We start from the raw sequence: 24,020 nt of genomic DNA, 5'->3' as shown, positions 1-24,020 counted from the left end.
CGTCGTAACGTAATTCCCAGCATGTAATGGCTCTCCTGCGCGTTTCATGTCACGTGGGACACTTGGTCAGGGGGTAGCCACACTAATCCACCTCTCATTGAGACCTGCTCTCACACCAATAAATGCCCAAAACAGGCATTGCTATATACACAAAACCCCGTCTGGTAAGGTTATACTACAATTAACAAACAACTGCCTCTGCGACAAAAGCAAAACACAATACCCACAGGCTTTACCCTTAAACATGTTTTCACCCAAACACCATAGAACCAGTGTTCACAGCAGTGCTACCACAGGAGGTGACCGAGGCCCTAAAGCCATTTACTGCCTCCACTCCCCCTCCCTCAGCTTATCTGTCCAAGAAATGATGTCCCAATTAGCAAGGCGGACCCCCCCCCACAATTTAACCGCGACAACCAAGCCTGCAACCACTGTTTAGCACACAATGCCCCTGAAAGTAAGCCCCAAGGCCTATCGACCCCACTGCATCTGTAAATAGCTGAAGCTCCCTATTAGATACTGCACAGCCCCTTCAGAGAGTTCTAACAAATATATAGGAACTCAAAAAACTTGCCCAGGTCTTACATGTGCCGTATGTCACTTCAATAAATATGGTGCAAGCACTCGTCCCCTGTTGTCGCCGCTGATGGGCATCTCGAAAATACTTTCCCCATCAATATCTCTTGGATGACTCAAGAGGGACTGGAACTGACAAACATACTTTTCCAATGGACAAGAAAATCTCCAGCATCTCCATAAGGGCCCTAAGCTCCTCCAAGGGAGCATATATTCCATTTTGACAAGTGTCCATCTCAATCCCCATTATTTTGACAGCCAAATGTACCCCAAATTTGCACACCATCGACGAAAATGTCTCCAACCACCAACAAGTCAGATTCATCCTGTCCCCCAAAAAAGAAGTCTACCTCCTGCAATCTTTGCCGAACGATCAACTCCAAGAAGGTGTCACAATATTACAATAAAGTAATTTTATTACCTGAGTGGCAAGTTTTCTCTTTCACTCTGAATGATTGAGTCTAAGGCACTTCAGTAGCAGTTCTGAGCAATAAGTGCAGCCTGATTAAAGTATATGGATACCATGTGATTGAGGGGAGACTCCCATATCAATATACATCAGCACAAGGTACATAACGGCCGACTCTTAATATTTTGTGCCAGATTAGCAAGTGACCAGATAACCCCTATATCTTCTCCATTACCCAGAAGCTCCCACCTGCTAAACCATTCAAGCACGTTATACTCCAGAGTGCCTTTCTGTGACCATTTTTCCCTACTCAAGAATATAAAATTACGAAGAATATCATTGTTTTTTCCTTGCCACCATAGGAATTAATGATATCTCAAGGTTTCACAGATGTACTGAACAGTTGAGAACACTGAATTAAAATTAGCATCGATCAATCTCTCACCACAGAACTACATTACTCATTATGCATTTCCCTTTCCTGTCAAAGAGTACACAATGATAAGGAATCTTGATGGAAAAATGAGTCACCTTGACATACTCAAGCTTAGACGGGTAATGGAGAACCTTCTGTGATGTCTTTTGCCCTTTTCTATTTAGCTTACTGCATGTCAAATGTGCTACAATAAGTGATGTATGGATGAATATAATTGTATTCAATAGTTGCTATAGTGACAAAAGAGGTAAGACTGGAACACCAAAAGCTTATGTTCTATTTCGATCAGGATTTCCATTATCGTTACAGCCATGTGCATTTTAAGTATCTATTCGTAGGATAATGAAATGCAGTTTCAATAAAGCCAGCAGATTTGGTTTTGTGTGAATTTGACAAACATTCTAGTTTTAACATCCATATGTTTTTATACATTAGTGGTCCTATTCTGTTCGTTTTGAAAAACATCTATTCTATGTGCACAATGGGTACATCACAATGTGGTGATGGGACAATTTGTACCATAGAAACATAGACTTTGATGGCAAATGAGAACCACTTGGCCCACCAAGTCTGCCCAATTTCCTATCTGCTGTTAAACCTCAGACCCGATTTAATCCTTGCCTTTTTTTTTAAATTTAGGATAACCGTAGGTCTATCCCAAGTATGTTTGAATGATCCTACTGTATTGGCCCATACCACCTCTATTGGAAGGCTATTCCACGCATCCACCACCTTTTCTGTGAATAGGTAGTTCCTCTCAGCCTGCCACCCTCCATGCTTCAGAGCATGACCTCTTGTTCTAGCACTTCTCTGAAGTATAGTTTCCTTTTGTATTTTATTAAAACCGTTTATGTATGTGGCCTAGCCTCCGGCCGCTACCTTTTCCTTTGGTCCCTAACAGTATAAGTCCTTCTAGGCTCAAGCACTGGGAGGGTAATTCCTCTGTGGTCCTAGTTGTCATTGCAGCTTTAGATTCAGTAACCAAATGTAAGGTGCGGGCCTAGCAACAGCCAGAGAGTGTCAGCCTGGGGGAGGTACTGGGTGGGTCATATGTGTAGATGTGAATACCTGTCAGTATCAGTCCTGCCCTGTTATGGGTCAGGGTTACAAGCCCAACCCCAGGGTATCTCCCCCCTGGCTCTCTCCCAAAAGTTGGTGTGTCTCTTTCCTCCCCCTGTGGAGTGAGCGACAACTTCTTTAGTCCCATAGGAGGATGCATGAGGAGCATCATGCAGGAGCAAACTTGGATGGTCCTCAAGCCTTGAAGTGACCTAAGGGGAAGCAAGAAAAGGGATGTACCTGTTGTAAGATCTTAACCAATGCAATACATACCATGGAACTATATGCAAGTGGGATTCACTGTCTTGGGCTAAAGAAATGTCAGTCTGGACCATCCTACTATCCTCGCTTACTGGACAAAGGTACCCTGTAAACCCTGTCCTGATGAACACCACACAAACGTGGAAGTGCTCAGCCCTCCTGTTGCCTCACAGGTATGCACCATTCTACACCAAAGACACTGGTAGCAGACCAAATCTCACTTGAGGTGGGGGTGAAGTGGCTACAAATGGGCGCTGCTGAGATTGCATTCTCATCAGAACAGGTTTTTGCCGCAGCAGGACTTGTGGGTTTGTGCTTTGTGGACTGGTACATACTTCCCCTACCACTAAGCGAATTGGGAGCAGTTCCCTGAAGCTTCACCAGGGAGCCTGCTGCCAATCCACTGAGGATACGCTGGATTCAGTTCCCTGAGGCTTCGCAGGGAGCATAATACCCCTGTAATTAAAGCAGTTGGGGACGGCCCCTAAGGCTTTGCCAGGGACCCTGTACCCCTATTCATCATAACGATGCCGAAATAATGGGGGGGGGGGGAACCGCTATCTGAAGTGCCACCAAGGAGGGGGTAACCTCCTGAACACTTGTTAATATACAGTTTGGGGACGGGACCCCTGAGCACTCTCATCGGAATAAAGATGAGCCGAACAGTGGGGCGAACCCTAAAGCTTTTCCAGGGAGCGTGGTACCCACAAATAAAGGAAAAAGGGACAGGGCCTCTGAGGCTTCGCCAGAGATCCCTGTGCACCCACTCATCGAAGCACTGATGAAGTAAAAGTGGGGCGCTTCCAGATGGCCCTCAGGGCGCATGGAACCCACGTAATTACAGCAGACAAGCGGGGAACCCTTCTTGAGGCGATACCGGGGAGATGGTTGCCCACAGACCACCCATGTGGCCCATGAAGATAAAGGGAGCTGCACAAATATTCTAGTCTCACAAAATGGCGGTTCCAGAGAGCGGGGAGCCGCATAGCATTGTACTACCTCAAAATGGCGTTTCTCGCCACACCTGGTAAACCGTATGGTCCTTTTGTAATAGTTGCTTGCAATTGCACGCTTTTGGTGGAATCCAGAATGGAGATATCAACGCGAACTGCTTCTTGCTCCAGGATTGGACTATCTCGTTCACCAGGGGGAGGAGCTGGGTGTGCCCAACGGAACAAGCCGGATGTGAGGAGCCAGATACACGTGTACTTTACAGCAATATTGACGTGTGTGCGGAGCTGCCTTACCTCCTCCAAAATGGAAGCTACCTCAGAGGATCTTGATGATGCTTATTACGTGCCTGGTGGAGTAATGGTGGTCACTTATGAGTATGGGACGTACCTGATGCTGGGGATATGCACGCTTTGTGGTGCTTCGGCGGAGAGCTGCAGATATCGGTGCAGTGTGCTGCCTATAAAGTACCCTACCTCCAGCCCAGTTCCAGGCGACCCTCTGGTGATGCCGTCCCTACGAGTGCGGGAGAAATGCAACAAAGAACCACCACCTTACCTCCAGGTACTCTGGGCTCCATCTCTACTGACCGGAGTCTAGAGAAAGAGACCAAGAGAAGTGTTTGCGGTTGTAACCGAGTCGACCGGGAAGACCGCGATCCGTCGGTACCTGTGTCGGAGCCGGGAGATGCGCACGGACAGCGCCCACATTGCTGACTACATTCCGGTAGTGGAGGGGAGTTCCACAGGGTAGTGCCAGCTGGTGCTACTGCCTGCTATTCCATTTCGGCACCACCCCAGATGACTGCACAGCGACGCTGCTTACAGCTCCACTACTGGGAGAAGAGAAAGCCGCAAAGTTGTCTGGCCATCCGGGCTTACCAGCTGCTGCTACCTCTCCGGTTTGTGACTGACCCGCTGTGGAACCTTCTTCCTTCATTGCAGGGAGCCAAAGTAAGCGAAGGACTCTTTCGACGCTGCAGCCATGGCTGAAGCACTATTTCTGAAGGCTAGAGGCCGCGGTCAACTAAGCCTCCTGGGGAGACTCCCAAAAGTTCTCTTCAGAGACATTAGAGTGGCCACTTTGCCCAAATCGTCCCGTTCTGTCCCGATAGCCCATATCGACCCAATTCCTAGTGTAAGACCCCTGACTCCTCACCTTGTCTGCCCGGTGAATCCCGTGGCCCCAAGCATCAATGTCAAATGTAATAACATGCCTGTTATACCTGTGCTATCTGTGGGGAAGGCTTTGTTTTTGGGGGATCAAGTGGAACAGGGTGAGGTGTCTGTCAGAACCAGCACAGATGCACTTATAGTAAGGACGGCGCGATAAAGCGACGGCTTGGTCACGATCGCTGGAAGTCATCTCAATTTGATTTTTCTAGCGACCGCAGCTTGACATCACCGTCGCCAGCACTATAAGCGTAGCTTTAGATGCAGTAACTGTATCTAAGGGAGGCTTAGCAACAGCCAGAGAGTGTCAGCCTGGGGGAGGTACTGACTGGGTCATATGTGTAGATGTGATACCTGTTAGTATCAGACCTGCCCTGTTATGAGGCTGGGTTACAAGCCCAACCCCAGGGTATATATACTGGTTCTCTCCCAAAAGTGGGTGTGTCTCTTTCCTCCCCCTGTGGAGTGAGCAACAACTTCCCTGGTCCCATAGGGGGTTGCAGGAGGAAACTTGGATGGGCCTCAAGCCTTGAAGTGACCTTCTTAGGGGAAGCAAGAAAAGGGATGTACACTGGCGACACACTTTATTCGAGCTCGGCTAGTCCCACGAATTCGGGTATACCCGGGTGTATTGAGGTTTGTGACTGTTTTCTGCCCGAGTGCATTGAGGTATTTTCCAAGCAGGGATTGAAGCATTTTATTCCCGCTGGCTGCAATACTGCACAGTATATATATATATACTGCATTACAATTCATGAATTTATGCCATCTGGTAGACACGCGAAGCATTGCAGCCTATTAAATCCTAATCATTATCATTTAACAGATCAGCCGCCCGTCAGCCAGGCATGAACCCAGGCTGGGAAGGCAAACGCAACGGGGCTTGTCAGAAGTGAGGAGCGGCGCATTCCAGGTATCTGCCAGGTATATACTGGGTATTTGCTCGAATAAAGTGTGTCGGTGCAGTACCTGTTGTACGATTTTAACCAATGCAATAAATATCATGGAACCATATGCAAGTGTGATTCACTGTCTTGAGCTAAAGAAAGGCGTCAGCCTGGACCATCCTACTATCACAGAGGATCCTCGCTGACTGGAGGCGCTGCAACCATTAACAAAGGTTACCCTGTAAATCCTGTCCTGATGAACACCACACCAACGCGGAAGTGCTCAGCCCTCTTGTTGCCTCACAGGTATGCACCATTCTACACCAAAGACACTAGCAGCAGACCAAATCCTACTTAGGGTGGGGGTTAAGGGGCTACATGTATTTGAAAGTTTCAATCATATCTATCCCCTCTCTCTAAGCTGTACATATGAAGATCCTTTAGCATTTCCTGATAAGTCTTCTGCTGTAGATCATGCACCGTCGTAGTAGCCCCTTTTTGCATTGGTTTCAAGTTATAAATGTCCTTCCATGGATCTGGTCTCCAGAATTAAACACTGGGTTCTAGGTCAGGTCTCACCAATGGTCTAAAAAAAGAAATAAAACCTGTATTGCTGCTCATCACCATGAACCATGGTGTCGCGGCTACGTCATAGGGCTCCCAAAGGGGTTAATGCCTTAACGTGACATGTCTCGCTAATGTGGTATTCACTAAAGTTAGTAACATAGAGGATGATGCATCAAAGGTGGAGATGGGGTAAATGATGAATGGGGAGACAGATTGTGACAGTCTGTACCTCATCGCATGCTGCTTGGTCTGCTTATGCGGCTGCTTCCCTCTGTCTCTCTCCTTATGCCTCAGTCTCCATTCTACCAACCAATCATTTCATGTAACCATGTATTGTTATCATAACTCTGTGCCCTGGACATACTTGAAAACGAGAGTTAACTCTAAATGTATTCAGCTGCGGATTTCAAAATTTGCCCGCCCTTAGGCACTTGCCTGATTTGGCCACCTCTTTTCTGCCGCGCTCCTGGTCCTTTGGAATCGCAGCGTCAAATGACTCCGTGGACGTACCCAAAGTGACGTCGTACGGCAGCGTGTTGCCATGGAAACGTGACGTCATGACTTCATTTGACGTTGTGACGTCACGTTGGGGACGTCCGCAGCATCATTTGACGCTGGGATTCCAAAGGAGGAGGAGCGCGGCAAAAAGGAGGCGACCGGCACAGGCAAGTACCTTCCCATTACTGTAGGTACGATATAGACTCGAGCGCGGCAAAATGATATGGGGCCGGAACTTTTTGCTGCCCCCAAAAGTTGCCGCCTTAGGCCTGAGCCTAATGCGAAATCTGACACTGAATTTATTACTTCCTGGTTAGGGTGACCATACATCCTATTTTTTTGTCCCCTTTCCCAGTGTCCCAGTTTTTGTCCGGCAACCAGGCCGCGCATGCGCGACATTTGTCCTGGGAAAAATATGGTCACCCTATTCCTGGTAAAAAAAAAAAAACTCACTTATCAGAACACAAGTTATAACCCACTGTGCAGGAAATAATGAACAATGCCCTGTCTCTTGCAGGAAAGTCTTTTACTATATTTCCTCGATTCTAAGACACAGTCAATTCTAAGAAATTACATTAAATGTACACCACACCTGTGACGGTAGGCGGTAACCAGGCTCTCAAATAAAAGTTAAGCCCGTTTTGTTACCCCTGATCCATCTATAAGTGTCCAAGAGAGTTAGCTCTTCGGCCCAGTAACATTGTACCATGCAAATGTATTACCTGTAATAAAAGTATTTTTCGAGTTTATCCCTTTCCAGGCATGCCAGCGAGCAGGGATTGCTGGGGTATGAGTTTCAAGGGGGGTTTTGCGGAGGATCCATTAACAGAATGTGCCTAGGAGATTGGGGTCCGGAGTTGTCGGTTCCCCTATAAATGTTCCCGGGAATCATGGCTGATTCTCGGATACATGTAGGCACATTGTCCCGGCAATATCTCCCCTTGAAAACGCAAGCACGACTCACCACTAGGGTACCCTGCTTCAGCACAGCCCAGAAAGGAGAATGAGACACAGGGATGAATAGGTATCCCTGTAGATGATGGAATCCCTAGGTTAAGGGGGGTACCCCAGATAAGGCCTAGATTACCCAGAACCAGTGTAGTGTTTGTGGGTGCCCCAACCATATATAAGGCTGAGGAGGGACTCTGAGAGTCCAGACTGAGTCCAAAAGATAGCGTGTGTCCAAAAGGCAGGTAGAAATAAAAGTACAACATCTTTCTTCTGTACCCAGAGACTCAGAAGTATATTACAAACATGCCTTAATGTATTAAAATATACTTTATTAAATGTAATGTGTTTTTACATTCGGAACCGATGTCCAAACAGACTGCCTGAGATAACCCATAGGCTCCGGTAAGTCTGCTGGACATCGGAGTTCAAAGTAGTCAGAGGATTCCCGAGATGATAATTGTATTTGGTCAGCAGGGAAAGGCGAAGTACCAGGTCAGGTGATCAATGGCAGTAGTCCGGGGCTGCCACTTGCTCTGCCAGACCTGGTGGAGCCTGTCCCAGCGGGCGGCATTGAGATAACTAGGGTCGAAAGTGGCAAACTTGCGCATGTCCCTTGGCTATTTTAGATTTCCCGCTGACCCGGCTTTTGTAGCCGACTTGGCTCTGATTAGTTGCTTGGGAATTTCCCCACACATTGATTTGGTTGCTGAGTTTTGTGAATGGAACTCAGAATATCATAAGAATCTGTGAGCCAATCAGATTGTAGTTTTCCGGTCGTAAGAGCGCGGGTGGGCTTTTCGAAGTTGCTTCTTCGCGAATAGCAAAGCAACCGGCTTTGATTTCATGCCTGAAAAGCCTGCCTGCCAGAGACAAGTCCAGCTTTCTGCGGCCAAGTTCTCAAAATCGAACATAGCGGAATGGCTGGGATTTCATGCTGATTTGAGTTCCAGAGGATTTGGAGTAACTCATGATCAAGAGGGACCAAGTTCTCAGAGAACATATCGCTGGCGTGTGGAACTCTGATTTGGGTTCCAGGAGATTCCGAGCTACAGTAAGTCCCGGTCAGGGTAAAACTCTTCTATAGAGTTCCCTGCACTTAGGAAAGTCTAGTTTTTAACACCAGTCCCAAAGTAAGTGTGTCTTTTTTCCCCTGTATTTTGTGTATCGTTGTGTGTAAACGAATTTGTGCGAATAAATTAAAATGTATTTCATTACCTTGTTTTGCTCAATAAATGATCCTGGTAAAAAGATGTAAATAGCCTGGTCTCCTGTGACTACACCACTAAACACTACACCACACTCCACTCCACCACACTCCACTCCACCACACAACACTTCACCACACTCCACCGCACTCCACTCCACTCCACCACAGTCCACTCCACCACAGTCCACTCCACCACAATCCAACACAACTTTATGCTCAGCACTATGGGAGCTGCACTAGGTTTGTCAGCAACGTAATTCTTTCGGGCATGTAATACTTAACTTGTATTCCGCTATCTTTTTCCTCTCCCTCTGCACCTCCTGCAGTTTTGGTCCCACCAGGAGTCGCTGGGGGGGGGTGAGGGGGGGGCGTGATCTGAGCCGTGCTGTTGCTGGGAGCTTTGAAGATTCCCGCTGCGGCTGCTCTCCTCTGCACCTCCTGCAGTTCACCGGGAGTTGCGGGGAGGAGGATTGAGGGGGGGACATGATCGCAGCCGTGGTATGAGATGAGCTGCTGCTGAGTGCCCCAGGAGCGCCCCCTTGCAGACTTTTTTTTTTTAAACATTGATTGTAAGATGCATCCCAATTTCAGACATGTGAAAATGGGAAAAAAGATGCGTCTTAGAATCGAGGAACTACGGTAATAAAAACTCATGTCTATGTTCAGTATTGATGACATAATGAAAAGTTGAGCTTTTTAAACATGGTCTTAAATGTACTTGGCAAGTTAAGCTAAAGACACTATTAAAAATCACAGCGTCACTGTAAATTGTGTGACAGAATTTGTAACAAACCCTGAAAATGTGACTCCTTACAGATTTTAAAAGCATGATGTCCTCTCTTATTAAAAGCATGAACTCAATATTAAAAACACAAAATTAGGCAATCACGCTTAAATAAAACATTCTATATATGGTACTGTTTAATGGAGTATTATCAAATGAAAAAAAGTTGCCTTGTAGTGATTTATTTTATTTTTTTAATTAATGATCTGTGAGAGTGAAGTAAACATTCTAGATGTTGTAGTTTTTTGGCATAGATTGTTAATTTGGTGTGACCATGTTGTGCTTAATGGAGGGGGTAGTGCTGCTTTAACCCCTGCTGTAAGGAGTGGTGCTGCTTTAACCCCTGCTGTAAGGAGTGGTGCTGCTTTAAAACCTGCTGTAAGGAGTGGTGCTGCTTTAACCCCTGCTGTAAGGAGTGGTGCTGCTTTAACCCCTGCTGTAAGGAGTGGTGCTGCTTTAAAACCTGCTGTAAGGAGTGGTGCTGCTTTAACCCCTGCTGTAAGGAGTGGTGCTGCTTTAACCCCTGCTGTAAGGAGTGGTGCTGCTTTAACCCCTGCTGTAAGGAGTGGTGCTGCTTTAACCCCTGCTGTATGGAGTGGTGCTGCTTTAACCCGTGCTGTATGGAGTGGTGCTGCTTTAACCCCTGCTATAAGGAGTGGTGCTGCTTTAACCCCTGCTATAAGGAGTGGTGCTGCTTTAACCCCTGCTGTATGGAGTGGTGCTGCTTTAACCCGTGCTGTATGGAGTGGTGCTGCTTTAACCCCTGCTATAAGGAGTGGTGCTGCTTTAACCCCTGCTATAAGGAGTGGTGCTGCTTTAACCCCTGCTGTATGGAAGAGGCTAATTTAGTCTCAGTTGGAAGATACAATTGTACAAAACTGCAGCATCAGTTCAGAAAGCAGAAAATTGCTGCCAAGTAACAGTAGATAAGTCAGTATATTTTATGTATTTCTTTTTCCCTCACAGTGGAGCAGGTTCCTGTTGAGCCATATTACATTCCCTTGTCTCTGGCGGAGGTGGTACAAGACGGAAGTGACGTTACTCTTCTTGCCTGGGGTACTCAGGTCAGTACGCCTACTTTTATGACCTTGCTTTTGGCCAAAGCTATCTAAAGCAGAAAATAGAACACTTGTACAGGGCTGTGATACACAGGACTAAACCCCATATTAGTCTGTCAAACGAGATCAAAGTATATACGTAAAGGATTAGCACACCAAAAACTAACTATTCATGGTAACTATGGTGCCAAAAAGATGTGAGATGGGTGCAAATGAAAAAGCATTATGTCCAGCTTGAGAAAGGGTCATGTGATGCGGAACATTGCTTTTTCATCTGCACCAATCTGCTGAATAAACTACATATTTTTGGTGTCGCTGCATGAACACCTGTAAAATTGGCCATCCATAACATTTCTTTCTCTCCCTCTCTCCCATCGCTCTCTCTCAACCCTCTCTCTCTCTCTCTCTCTCTCTCTCGCTCTCGCTCTCTCTCTCGCTCTCAACCGTCTCTCTCTCAACCGTCTCTCTCTCAACCGTCTCTCTCTCAACCGTCTCTCTCTCAACCGTCTCTCTCTCAACCGTCTCTCTCTCAACCGTCTCTCAACCCTTTCTCTCTCTCAACCCTTTCTCTCTCTCAACCCTTTCTCTCTCTCAACCCTTTCTCTCTCTCAACCCTTTCTCTCTCTCAACCCTTTCTCTCTCTCAACCCTTTCTCTCTCTCAACCCTTTCTCTCTCTCAACCCCCTCTCTCTCTCTCAACCCCCCCTCTCTCTCAACCCGCTCTCAACCCGCTCGCTTTCGCTCTCTCCCAACCCTGTCTTTCTCTCTCCCATCCCTTTCTTGCTGTCTCGCTCTCTCTCCCAACACACTCTCGCTCTCTCCCCAACCCACTCTCGCTCTCTCCCCAACCCTCTCTCGCTCTCTCCCAACCCTGTCTCGCTCTCTCTCTCTCTCCCAACCCTCTCTCGCTCTCTCCCAACCCTGTCTTTCTCTCTCCCATCCCTTTCTTGCTGTCTCGCTCTCTCTCCCAACACACTCTCGCTCTCTCCCCAACCCACTCTCGCTCTCTCCCCAACCCTCTCTCGCTCTCTCCCAACCCTGTCTCGCTCTCTCTCTCTCTCCCAACCCTCTCTCGCTCTCTCCCAACTCTTTCTCGCGCTCTCTCTCTCCCAACTCTCTCACTCTCGCACTCTCTCTCCCAACCCTCTCTCGCACTCTCTCTCCCAACCCTATCTTGCGCTCTCTTTTATTAGTACAAATTTTAAAACATAGGGTGTTAAAAAACTCTCAATTGAGAACCCAAGCTTCATGCAATAGAAGTGTAGTATATAGCAAAAATTACCAACCCCAAAATGGGTAGGGTGATAACTTAGGCTGGATAGCCCGGCAAAAATAGGAGTTGAGCCTATTAGGAGGAAGGGAATTCCTAGACGAACTTCTCCCACGACCACGCTACAATTGAGAACTATATTAAGATAGTATGTATACTCAAAAATAAATCTATAGGAACGTGGTCACTATAGGTCACTGCAGATAGGTACACAAGGAACGTGGTCACTATAGGTCACTTCAGATAGGTACACAGCATGTGCTTTTCGTGTACAGATGAGCCCACTAGGTATAATAGGAGGAGCAGACGAGAGCTAATATTAATCGGCTCTCATAACAATCTGTATACATGTAGGGCAAAGATAAACAAGGATCAGTTAACGGTAAACACACAAAGGCAGTAATCTTGCCAAGGTGTAACACCTGACTGAATAGCCAAAGAAAAAGGTACAAGATGTGTGTGTGTGTGTGTGTGTGTGTGTGTGTATATATATATATATATATATATATATATATATATATATATATATATATATATAATGTTGTGAGAAAAAGAGATGACCCCGCATCCATAAGACAAGTTAAGGCAACTAAAAAAACAACAAGGTAAATCTAAATATAATAATCTGTCGGTGGTGCTATAAGGGCATATAATATTGCAAGAGGGAAAAAGAGCCCAAAATAAAGCACTCTAGTTTGCCTGGCAGTACAAATACACAAAATTTTATTGAAGGTTGTCACAGAACATAAGTTTAAAATACAAAACACAGAAAGTTTTAAAATAAGGCATGGACCCCCTATATAGCAAAACTTGTTTTATCCTCGAACCAGAGTGTCCCATAATGGACAATACAAAGGTCTGAATGAACAGAATAAATGCTCTAAAGTACCTGACAGGGTGGAATTAGTACAGCTAACTGCAGATAGAGAATGGTGGCTAAATAGCGTGGATTTTGCTGCTGCAGATTATGGTGTGCAATTTTGACTATAACATGTGTGCTGTACATTGAGTCTTACTGACACTGCATTACTCTGTATTTATCCCAGATTTAAGGGAGATAGAAGTGTATTGCTGTCTCTGTATTTTCCACGCTATTTAGCAACCATTCTCTATCTGCAGTTAGCTGTACTAATTCCACCCTGTCAGGTACTTTCTGTGTTTTGTATTTTAAACTTATGTTCTGTGACAACCTTCAATAAAATTTTGTGTATTTGTACTGCCAGGCAAACTAGAGTGCTTTATTTTGGGCTCTTTTTCCCTCTTGCAATATATATATATATATATATATGTGTTTCTACTGTATTTTGTTAGCACTATCCATGTACATAGCGCTATAAAGCAGTAATACACATGGCATAACATGACATAATAGGAATCGGCGCTTCATACATAAAAGCAGCATTAGGTAAAGGCGTCCCTGCTCCAAAGACCTTACGGGGAAAAAAAATATATTCGATCATTTTAAAGTGGGGCAGTTTGTTTTTGTGTATGCTGATCTACACGCCACGTTTCTAATGGGGTCTGTTCACTGAAGTCTACCGGTGACAAAATTGGGGGAAAAGTATTGCACCAGCTTTGCAAAAGGAAAACTCCCTTTTCGATTTCTTTCAAGGAGATACACTTTCTCTGGTAAATGTTGTGCAGTCTTTTTGCCCCAGTTTTGCAGCCGGGAAGCTATGATAGATAAGACCCCACAGCGTTTTATTTCTTTTTCCCTTACAAATTGGTCAACTTTTGTTTTAGGTTCATGTGCTTTATGAAGTTGCGACCATGGCTCAAGAAAAGCTCGGCCTGTCCTGCGAAGTGATTGATTTGAGGACCATTTTGCCGTGGGATGTAGAAACTGTTTGCAAGGTACGTCACCAACATGACTGAACCAGCTTTGATTTAATAGGTGGTGACGAGTCACTCCCTTTTTTTTCCAAAAGGGAAAACATAAATTTCCTCATCTTTTGGGGTATTTCTCAAATGGAGTGCAGGTACTCGCTATAATGAACAGCTGGTGAATATGTACAGATGCAGCGGCCGTTATTCGAACAAATCATGGAGCTGTTTTCGTGTGCACTGCTGTACTCCACGCGGCATTAATGCTGCAAATCGCTCCAAGCACACGTGTTTATCGCGGTTGCTTTGTTTGAATTTCATTGATTCTGTTTCATATACGTCGCAGAAATTAATGCATTGTAATGTGTACAGTACTGTGCTACTGTGTCAATTTCAGTGTTTAACACTGTTTAACACTAAAATGCAATTTTCTGCACTCGCGTCTTAAGGTGGGATGGGGCGGGAAGGTTGGAAGAAATCACGCGCCATGACATGGGTATTCCGAGGTATACAACGCGTGAAGTTTTCGAATAACGGCCGCTGCATCTGTAACAACACGGCATCAAACCAGAAAGAGTGGAACATAATAGTGAAGCTTACCAAAGTGTGCAGTGGTTTTTCATTTCACTTACAATTTTTGGAACAAACTATATGACAGAGCAGTCAACAAGTGATGATGAAGAACAGACTGGCCAGATTGGGGATATGGCTTATTGACCAGTTAAAATAGCTGTAAATAGCTGATGTTTGAGGAATGATTTTTCAGCGGGAAAACACTAGACCGCTGAATTCGTTAAAAAGCATGTTTTCCAAATTATCTTAACTTTTTTAATGTCTAATAAGTTATGGTAGGTAAAAAAAAGTGATGCAAACCCTCTGCCGTACAGTGTACGGTAAATAGAAGTAGCACTTGTGGGTACATTTGCATGTCTGACAGGTCTGCAACCCACCACTTTTAACACCTTAATACCCGGATCCTTTGATTGAGCAAAGCAAGAGATAAAATAAATTGTGATTTATTTACAGAAATGAACATACACACATTGGTTTACAAAAACCACTTGAAATACACTTACTGGGATGGGGTAAAACGAAATCTTCTATTGCCAAAACGAAATCTTTAGAAATACAGTCTCTAGGCACAATTTCCCAGGAGCGGGAGTTGTGCACAAACAGAACCGAAAACTGTCTTTGGACAGTGGCGCCATTCGCAACCGCTGTTTCTCCGCCGGAGCTGCTTTCTTCGTTCTACCGCTGTAGAATTTGTTCTGGAATTCTTAGTTCTTACGAACTCTTGACTTGGGTTACGATGGTAAAAAGTTTAACGTCAAGCTTAGATGGAACTGGTTCCCGATGGGCTGCAGGGATTCTTATGCACTAAACAGTCCTATACTTAACCCGTGCAGCCAGTCTACTCCATGGGAATAATATTCCCCACCTATCCCAGAGCTGCCAATACTTTGCAAAACCTGGCAGAGGGCTTCTTAGTTTGCTAAGGGCATGTGCGAACCTCGCACCTTTTGCCGCTTGGCATACCCGACCCAGCCCCCTTACCTGGCGACATTTTCTCTGAGCTGTCTGGACATCTGGCCCATTTGCCCAGACATTACTAAGATGGGGATACTTGAATTACCCCTCCCCACTTAACACTCTTTTGAGTGGGAGCCTTTCAACTATGGACTTTTTCCAGACATCCCGGGATCGAACCAGCGGGATGCTTTAGAAGTCCATGGCTGATTATGCGCCGTTACCTTGCAGGAGTTTCCTGCAATACTTTTCTAAAGTACAGTGATTACAAATTCAGTGTTTCCTCTGTTCCGGCCGTCTGAATGAAAATCCACTTATGCCTATACTGTTGGAACAATTAAAATAGGGGCACTTTCATTCATCAATTTTTATATAACTTTGTAAAAATTGCGCTATAAACTTTTCCATGATTTTACCCAACCAGCGCTCACAGCAATTCTCAGTGCACTAGGAGCTTCCTAGCAGAAGTTAGCTACACGCCGCTCGCTATGCTGCGAGCTGCTGGGTTTTAAAACAATTTTTCCTTTGCGCGGTTTACAAGGAGACACTGCTACGGATATACATTACATTTAGTAATGACATTATTCTCTCCACCTTATACCTGGTGGGGGAGACACATACATTTTTTTTATTAAAATCACAGTGTTCCTGCCATTACTGGGTTGCAGAGCTGGCAATCTACAATTCCCCAATATGGCTATGGGGCACCCAGCTGGGCATAATACTTTTTAATATTGGCTTGGGTGCCCCTTCACTGCCACAATTATCTCTTGGCAAACAGTGCTTCCATTGCAGCCAGGGATTCTGGGTAATGACATACAAATGAGCACACAGTGTGTCAGTCTTTACTTGTTAACTATTTTAACATAGACTCCTATAAGCTTCTGCCTGCCGTATTATACACCTTTTCAGCACAGCCTGGGTTAAAGAAGTGCATGCTTAGTAAACCTACTCTGACAGCTATTTCGATCTTTTGTGTTATCAGTGTGTGTTTTGTTGCTAACTTTAATCACAATTTTAATTAGTGGACCTAATCATTCATGAAATTACCCACTAGTTTATATCTCTTATATATATAAAAAATAATATTTGTGGAGATATGTCCTCTCTCTCCCTCTCTCTTTCTCTCTCTTTCTCTCTATTTCTCTCCCTCTCTCTCTTTCTCTCCCTCTTTCTCTTTCTCTCCCTCTCTCCATCTACAAGAATTTTAGCAGAGCTGCTTTATAAATACACTTGTCCTAATCCTTAGAATTATTGCAGCACTCTATCCTTAGGTATAAGTGGACCCGCTTTAGAAACAGTTTAGGCTGACTGACTCCCCTAATGCCTAATCAGCATATGAAACTCTATTCAAGTACTGTATATCTTTATCGTGGAGACAAAGTGTTCTTTAGGAGAGTGTTTTTCACCCATTTAATCTGTGGTGTACACAGGTCCCGATATCTTTTTAAAAGAGCATCTTAGTTGTTTTGTTTTATTTTCATTGATCCTTGATTTGGTGACATTTTCAATCTGATGTCCTATGTGTATTGGGGACAGTGCGTGCTACAAAAACAAAATGAGATGGTAGAACACAGAGGATGTACTAAATCATTTTCCATGTCTTCTCTTGTTTTGCTTAGAGGTTTCACTTATAATATAGTAGGTTTGGTGCCAAGATTAAGAGGTTATCTGCCATGCAGTTTTCCTACATTTTAAAATAGTAAGCCTCCCGCCCTCCCTTTTCTCTCCAAGGATTGGAACCAGGGTGTCCTCTGAAGGTGAACTGAGCTATTATCATTTCCAGGACCTACAGATACTTACCGGAGAAGTTACTGTTCTTACTTTCTGATTATTAAAGGGGTTTAAAATGGCTGTCCAATAGAAAGCTGCAACCAGTGAGGATGCGACTTCCTATTAGCCGGAGATTTGGTAGCCATTTTTGTTTAACCTGTAGGGAGTTTTAAACAACGTTACTTCAACTGTAGGTACCTTGTGAACCAAGAGTGTCCCCGGAGCTATATAAGCGTTCAGCTTGTACATGACCAACAGTTAATGGGATAAAGTCAATGATGGGTCCTTCCAAATCAGAAAAGCCCATTCTCATGCCACTTTCAGTAAGAGATTGACAAATTGGTGTCATAAAACTGCAGACTGTTTATCATGAACTTCTTTTGTGAGCATGGATGGGTGAAGGTCGAGAAGACTTGATAAAGTACCCAAACCTTTATAAGCACAATGAACATAGACATGGGAGCCACCGTCTGACCGTGTTGCCCATGTATATAAATGTTTGTGGCAAAATTGGGAATTTTCATAAATGTTTAAATTTGTTTCTCAGGTTCTGGTTTTCTACATTTGATTTCTTTTTTTTTTTTTGCTTCTGCTGACACATGTTTGGAACATATTTTGACTAAAGCATAATTATACTGGCTGCTAGTTGTATATATTGGGTGAGTTTGTTTTCAGTCAGAAGTTTTTCTCTGTTGAACAGCATTGATGGATTATTTTTTTTATAGTTCTCTCTCCCAGCCAATAGCCACAAAATTGGTACTTGTTTCGAGGTTTTCATTTTTCCTCTGAGCTAATGTTTTTTTGACTGCTGTAGTTCTGTGGACAAGCAAGCATCTGTGTTTGGCTGCCTAAGCTTTCACATCTTTTGTTTTCGAAAAAGTAATTTGGAGATTGATCTTTGCATTGATCTATCATTTAATTATCCCCCTATTTGACTTTTTTAATTCTTTTTTTTTTTTTGTACTTTGTTAGATCTTACTTTTTGACAAATGGTATAGTTAAATAAACACCTGGTTACCACTTCATACACTTCTTGTTTTTGGGGGCTTGTTGAGGATCTACAGTCATCAACCCTATGACACCAGACTCTTATTTTGTGTAGCAAACAACTAAAATGACACTTGCATGGGGGGGGAAAAAAATAGTGAGATTGATTTTAAGTCGCACACAGTGAGTGGCTCCATACAAAGCCGTCATCTTTCTCCTCATTGTACTTTTACTAAATGTACACGTTTCCTTTTTTAAGCTGAGATAACATTGTAATTTGCCATGAGATTTGTTCCTACAGACATACAATGAGCATTGTGCGTGTAGGTCTTTTTGTTGTCCAGGTGTGACCAAAAAAAGCTAAAAACACAAAATTATCACAAATCCTAAGCTTATCTTATTTTTGCCAAAGTATGTAACTAAATCCCCTATTTAAATGAAAGTAGAAGTAGGGTTTCAGGTTTTAACCGAAGAACACTGGAAAAACACCACTGACTGATCATCTGGCACTACCCGTAAAACCCCAACAGCGGATTGGAAGTGTCATTTTCTACGGAGTTCCAGCTTCCACAGCAGCCACAGGTAGCAAACAAAGGCAGCACAAGGTGTGGATGGGAACAAAAGACAAATGCATTGATTAAACCCCGTAATTCAAATGTATGCCTATTGGTTTTCATTGTTAACCCTGATTTTAAAATATATAATAAATAGTAAAAAAAAAAAAAAAATCTGATTTTACTGAAAATAGAAATAGTAAAGATTTGCAAATGTTTATTTACCATGATATAAGTAAATTATAAAAAAAACCATGAAGTATTTTTTTGTGAGCTTGTCAAACACATGGAATTGGATTGCTATTTTTGGAAGGATGGTGACCACCTTGTGATGGATTTATCTCCCCACCCACCTACTCTACTCCCAACTGATCTACTAATGGAAGGTACAGTATTATGGACATTTAAGTTTGTCTTCCGCCATGAAAATAAGAGGGAAGCGGTATTTGGAACGGAATTCAGCCCAGAGGATATGGTAAAAAATAATAAAATTAGAAATGAAATTTGCCTAATCCATTTTTTTTCTTTCTCTGTTATAGTGGGCAAATTGATCATACTTTGGCCAAAATATGTACGTAAAACTCGAATTTAAATTAAATACAAATTTGCAGGCTTTTATGCAGCATGATATTCTGTAAGTAATGAAAAAGGTTTAATGGGGATGAAATGTTGGCTTTTAGTGATTTTTGGATGTGTGTAGGACTTGCGTTTTTTTTGCTTGTATATTTAGTGTGCACATAATCGGGAATCCTTTTAGCTCAGCCCAATGTGCAGATCAATCTTTCAGTCCTGATTGTAAGATACATTTTGTACTATTTTGATTGTGTCATTGATAACTTGATAATTAAATGAACGAGTGGCATATCCAAAATGTAGCACAGGTTTTTTGTTAACCCACATGTATTATTCTGGATGTCTTTCAAATTTATAAAACATACAGAACACCTACAAGCTCATATTGAACCCCAAAATACCCACAACATATATATAAGCATATATGTTTCACAGAGGCGTGCCACTGAGCATGGCGATATATATATATATATATATATATATATATATATATATATATATATATATATATATATATATATATATATATATATTTAAAACCAAAGACATAACATAAAACACAGACAAAGCTCAGTGCACATCCAGAAAAACTTATATACGGTACAGTGCCTATATATAGATGTATAAATAACTAATAAATAAAATGGTCTTTTAGTTTAACATTTTGGCCAAATTGTTGTAAGCCCTTGAGCCAACTGCACGGCAGACCACGTTTCAAGGGTCCCTAACACTAATATAGATTCTTAATAACCTGTGCATTGCCAGGAAGAATGATTTATAGTAAATCTGAAATATTAGACCATTTTATTTATTAGTTATTTATACATGCATATTTAGGCACTGTACCGTATATCACTCCAAGACGAAGCCCTATCTGTGAGGGTGAAACGCGTAGAGGGGGAGAATGTGGTGTTAGCCCTTGTGTGTATTACCAATAAAGTTTGTTGAAGAACTCCAGGAGCCTCTCTGATTCAGACATGCGCAGTTGCGCCGAATCCACCATTGTTTCCTGACTACATCAAGACGGTGGCACGCAGGAGCAGCCGAGGAGAGCGGGTCCCAGACCGGAGATGCAGGTGAGGTGAGTTAACAATTATCCCCCTGCACCGGTCGATACTGTGGCCAAACGGAGCTCCCTCGTGTTATGCCCCAGTGTCTGATATTATCAGATCACTGCACTGCACACGGAAGCGCAGGACAGACTCTTTGACATTTGACTGTACCGTATATAAGTTTTTCTGGATGTGCACTGAGCTTTGTCTGTGTTTTATGTTATGTCTTTGGTTTTAAATATGTCTTTCAAATTTGTATGCTATTTTGGTAATGTTTATAATTTCGTGGGCGAGGGGCAGTAATTCGGCTTTTCTCTGCAATATGTTACAGACGGTTCTCAATGTCCGTTCAATCTCACAATATCACAAGACTAATTTGTAGTTTACTTTAAACCTAGATGCTCTCTGCCATAACATTTTATTTATTTATAAAATATATTACCAGAAAGTAATGCATTGAGAGTTACCTCTTGTTTTCAAGTATGTCCTGGGCACAGAGTTCGTTATGATGACAATACATGGTTATATTAAATGAACAGAGGTTATATATGCAATTTACAGACCTTTCATGGAAAGTTAAAGATAACATGATTATGGACATATGTAAGCGTTACAGACCAGATTAAAATGTGAGACAGCTAAAGTCTTGAAATGACTTATACTTTAGACGGCTTCGAGAGTCTCTGGTAGGTTATTGCAGACGTGGGGTGCGCGGTAACATGAAGTGTTAAGTTGTTCCTGTAATGTAAATGCATATTTTGGAAATGTTTCCCACATGCCATTTTGATAAGCTTCTCATAAATCTCAGGATGGGAAATTGATATGAAAGTTTGAACAATACTATACATCATTTTACTATAGATGCTGCGTGGCCGTTTTTATTTAATGCTCTTGGCCACAGCTGGTCCAATTATTCGTCTGTGTCCACACTGTGGCCCAGGGTTAACTAGCCCCCGCTGCGCCTTGCGGCCCAGCATCCCAGCAGCTAACTTTGTATTTACTTTTCAATATACATTCAAGTGTAGGTTATCTGCTTAAACTATACGTTCACAGCAAGGTTTACAACAGGGGTAGGGAGAGGAGTGCGGACAACATTTTAAGTAGCAGAGAGAAGAGAGGAAGAAGTTGGCAGTAAGAGATAAAGGGCTGGAAGATAGATTATGGTCAATTAAATAGGCAATGAAGGGCCCAATTTACCAAATGTTGTTTTTCCTTAAAACATCTTCCGTGCTGACACCAAGTGGTGCCAGAATATAGCCCAAAAGTGTGTGTGTGTGTATGTATGTGTAATTAATTAATATATCTTAATTCCTCTCTCTCTCATTCATATCTATCTATCTGAACACCGTTATAACGCGGTCCCTTGGGTCCACAAAATGAGACCGCGTTATAACCAGGATCGCGTTTTTACACACGGTAGTTGTGGGCAGCACTATCTCACACAATTAGGTGGGTTGCTGCTGGTGGACACCAGAGTGGTTGGGTGCCCAAGGGCCTTCAGTACTTCGGGGGGATAACCCATCAGGTGTGGACATTGAGTTTGAGGACACTGTGAGGGTATGGCTGTGTGAGGCCTAGTTGGTGGAGACGGTATATTGTTATTATTCTTATGCATGCAGTAAACTGTTATTTTATTCAGTGTGTGTATTATTGTGTTGGGTTCTGTCAAGGGGTTATCCAACATAGTAGGATCCCGTGCAGGTGGAGGTGCTGTCACCAGACGGATCATACACACCCCAGGCTCCCAGCAGTGGATGCTCTCTACACACACACCGTAGCCGCCATATCGCCCATGGGAAAGTGTGAATATATATATATATATCACACACATACAACTGGCTCGGTTATTTATCTAGATGTGTTGGCAATTTTAGAACCATTGTCTACCAGGTTGTTACACTTACCTTGCATATTGCATGGGTTCACAGCTGAATTGATTCTCAACCACAGTGTACATCTGGTTGCCCCAAAGGCGGACAGCCTGATGGGACTCCCCAAGAGCTGCACCCCTCTGTACAGGACCAGTGTGCTAAGGGTTAACATTTGCTTGTACTTTGTGGAACGTCAACCCCACCCACTGGAATGTTAATGAGCCAAGAGGACACAAATAACTTTTTGTTCACAGCTGCATTGAAAATCAACCACCCCAGTGTACATCTGTGTTGCCTCAAAGGCGGACAGCCAAAGGGTTTGAACCGTTCGCTGACGTTTGGTGATGTTAACGCTGCTCTATTTCAATCTGAAACTCACAAGCCCTTTATCCCATGTACCAAATTTTCAAACTTATCTGTCCATGAAATGTCTGTGAATTCACTGTCCATGAAATGTCTGTGAATAACCGTGTTCTTTTATTGTAACCATGTATTTTTATAACTGTGCCCAGGACATACTTGAAAACGAGAGGTAACTCTCCATGTATTACTTCCTGGTAAAACATTTTTTATAAATAAAACATTTTTGATAAATATTATTCTTTTTCAATGGGATATTTAGTTTTTTCTATATTTTATGTATGTACGTCTTACCTTTTTTTTAAATTTAAAATTTTTTTTTCTTTAAAGGGAATTTATTGTTACAGCATTACTGACACCTGTCTAAAATACAGTGCAAAGCACTTTTCCCCCAAGTTTAATAAATGTAGATCTTTTCTAAATCTGGCAAAGTACCACTACTTTAAGCTTTTATGGCCACTGCAACCAAGGGGTTTCACCAATGGATGTTTTGACTGTAAATCGACTGATGAAATCCAGTTAGTGGACAGGACATTTTTGGGGGGAATCCGGCAGTAGTAAGCCTTTAGTTGTTACGAATGTATATCCACATCTCCAGTCATGTGGAAAGGAAAACAAGATACACAAAACAGGGAGGTGGCCCCAGCTCGGCCAAAGGCTGCGCTTATTGTGCCGGCAACGGTGATGTCACGCTGCGCTCGCTGGAAAAATCAAATTGACTTGACTTCCGGCGATCGCGACCAAGCCGTCGCTCCATCGCGCTGCTTTTACTATAAGCGTACGCGACGGCGGCAATACATTTGTTCTGCCTCGACGTCGCGTCACCGACACTATATAAGCACAGCCTAATACACTCTGAACTAGAGGGGTGAAAAATTGTCATTTAATATATTGGCAAGAAGAGAAAATGATCCCTAGGCAATGCACTCAACCTCCACTTTATTGGAAATGTAATCAACTGGAAAGAGATGGAGTACCTTGTATGGTGAACTTCATCTCCACTAAATGTAAATAATATAAGTTTATTGATATAGATAGAAACTTCCGAAAAATCTATTAAAACCTAAATCCAAATTAGCTTTTGAAAGCTCACAGCTAAGGGGACTGGGAAAATTCCCTTATCTCCCCTAAATCTCTTTGTAACCTTATTTCAGATCTAATGCATTATGGTAGGGTAGAACTAGACATCTTCGATGTCAATATACCAATATGGGTTAATCACGGTCAGTGAATAGTTACATTCTTAACATAAATTGTGCATATATGCAAAAGGAAAAAACTGGTGTAGTGAATTAGACATGTGGAGGGTCCTCTGATTTGTATTGAGGACAGCAGTAATGAACTCGCTGAGTTAATAAATACAGCATTCAGTCTTCAGAGAGTTAATAAGCTGCTGCAGTAATAACAAAGATG

General features: G+C 43.1%; 1 protein-coding gene across 2 annotated transcripts in view; it reads left to right on the top strand.

The window, feature by feature from the left end:
* Positions 1 to 24,020, top strand: part of BCKDHB (branched chain keto acid dehydrogenase E1 subunit beta) — a 262,858-nt gene that overhangs the window by 113,428 nt on the left and 125,410 nt on the right. For both annotated transcript variants that reach the window (XM_075597957.1, XM_075597956.1), the window contains exons 7-8: positions 10,725 to 10,822; positions 13,830 to 13,940. In XM_075597957.1, the coding sequence (XP_075454072.1) occupies positions 10,725 to 10,822; positions 13,830 to 13,940 (209 nt within the window). The remainder of the gene's footprint in view (positions 1 to 10,724; positions 10,823 to 13,829; positions 13,941 to 24,020) is intronic.

The sequence above is a fragment of the Ascaphus truei genome, chromosome 4, assembly GCF_040206685.1.
Source record: "Ascaphus truei isolate aAscTru1 chromosome 4, aAscTru1.hap1, whole genome shotgun sequence".
In the NCBI taxonomy this organism is placed as follows: Eukaryota; Metazoa; Chordata; class Amphibia; order Anura; family Ascaphidae; genus Ascaphus; species Ascaphus truei.
The sequence above is the reverse complement of the archived record's forward strand: the minus strand, read 5'-3'. Positions and strand labels throughout refer to the sequence as shown.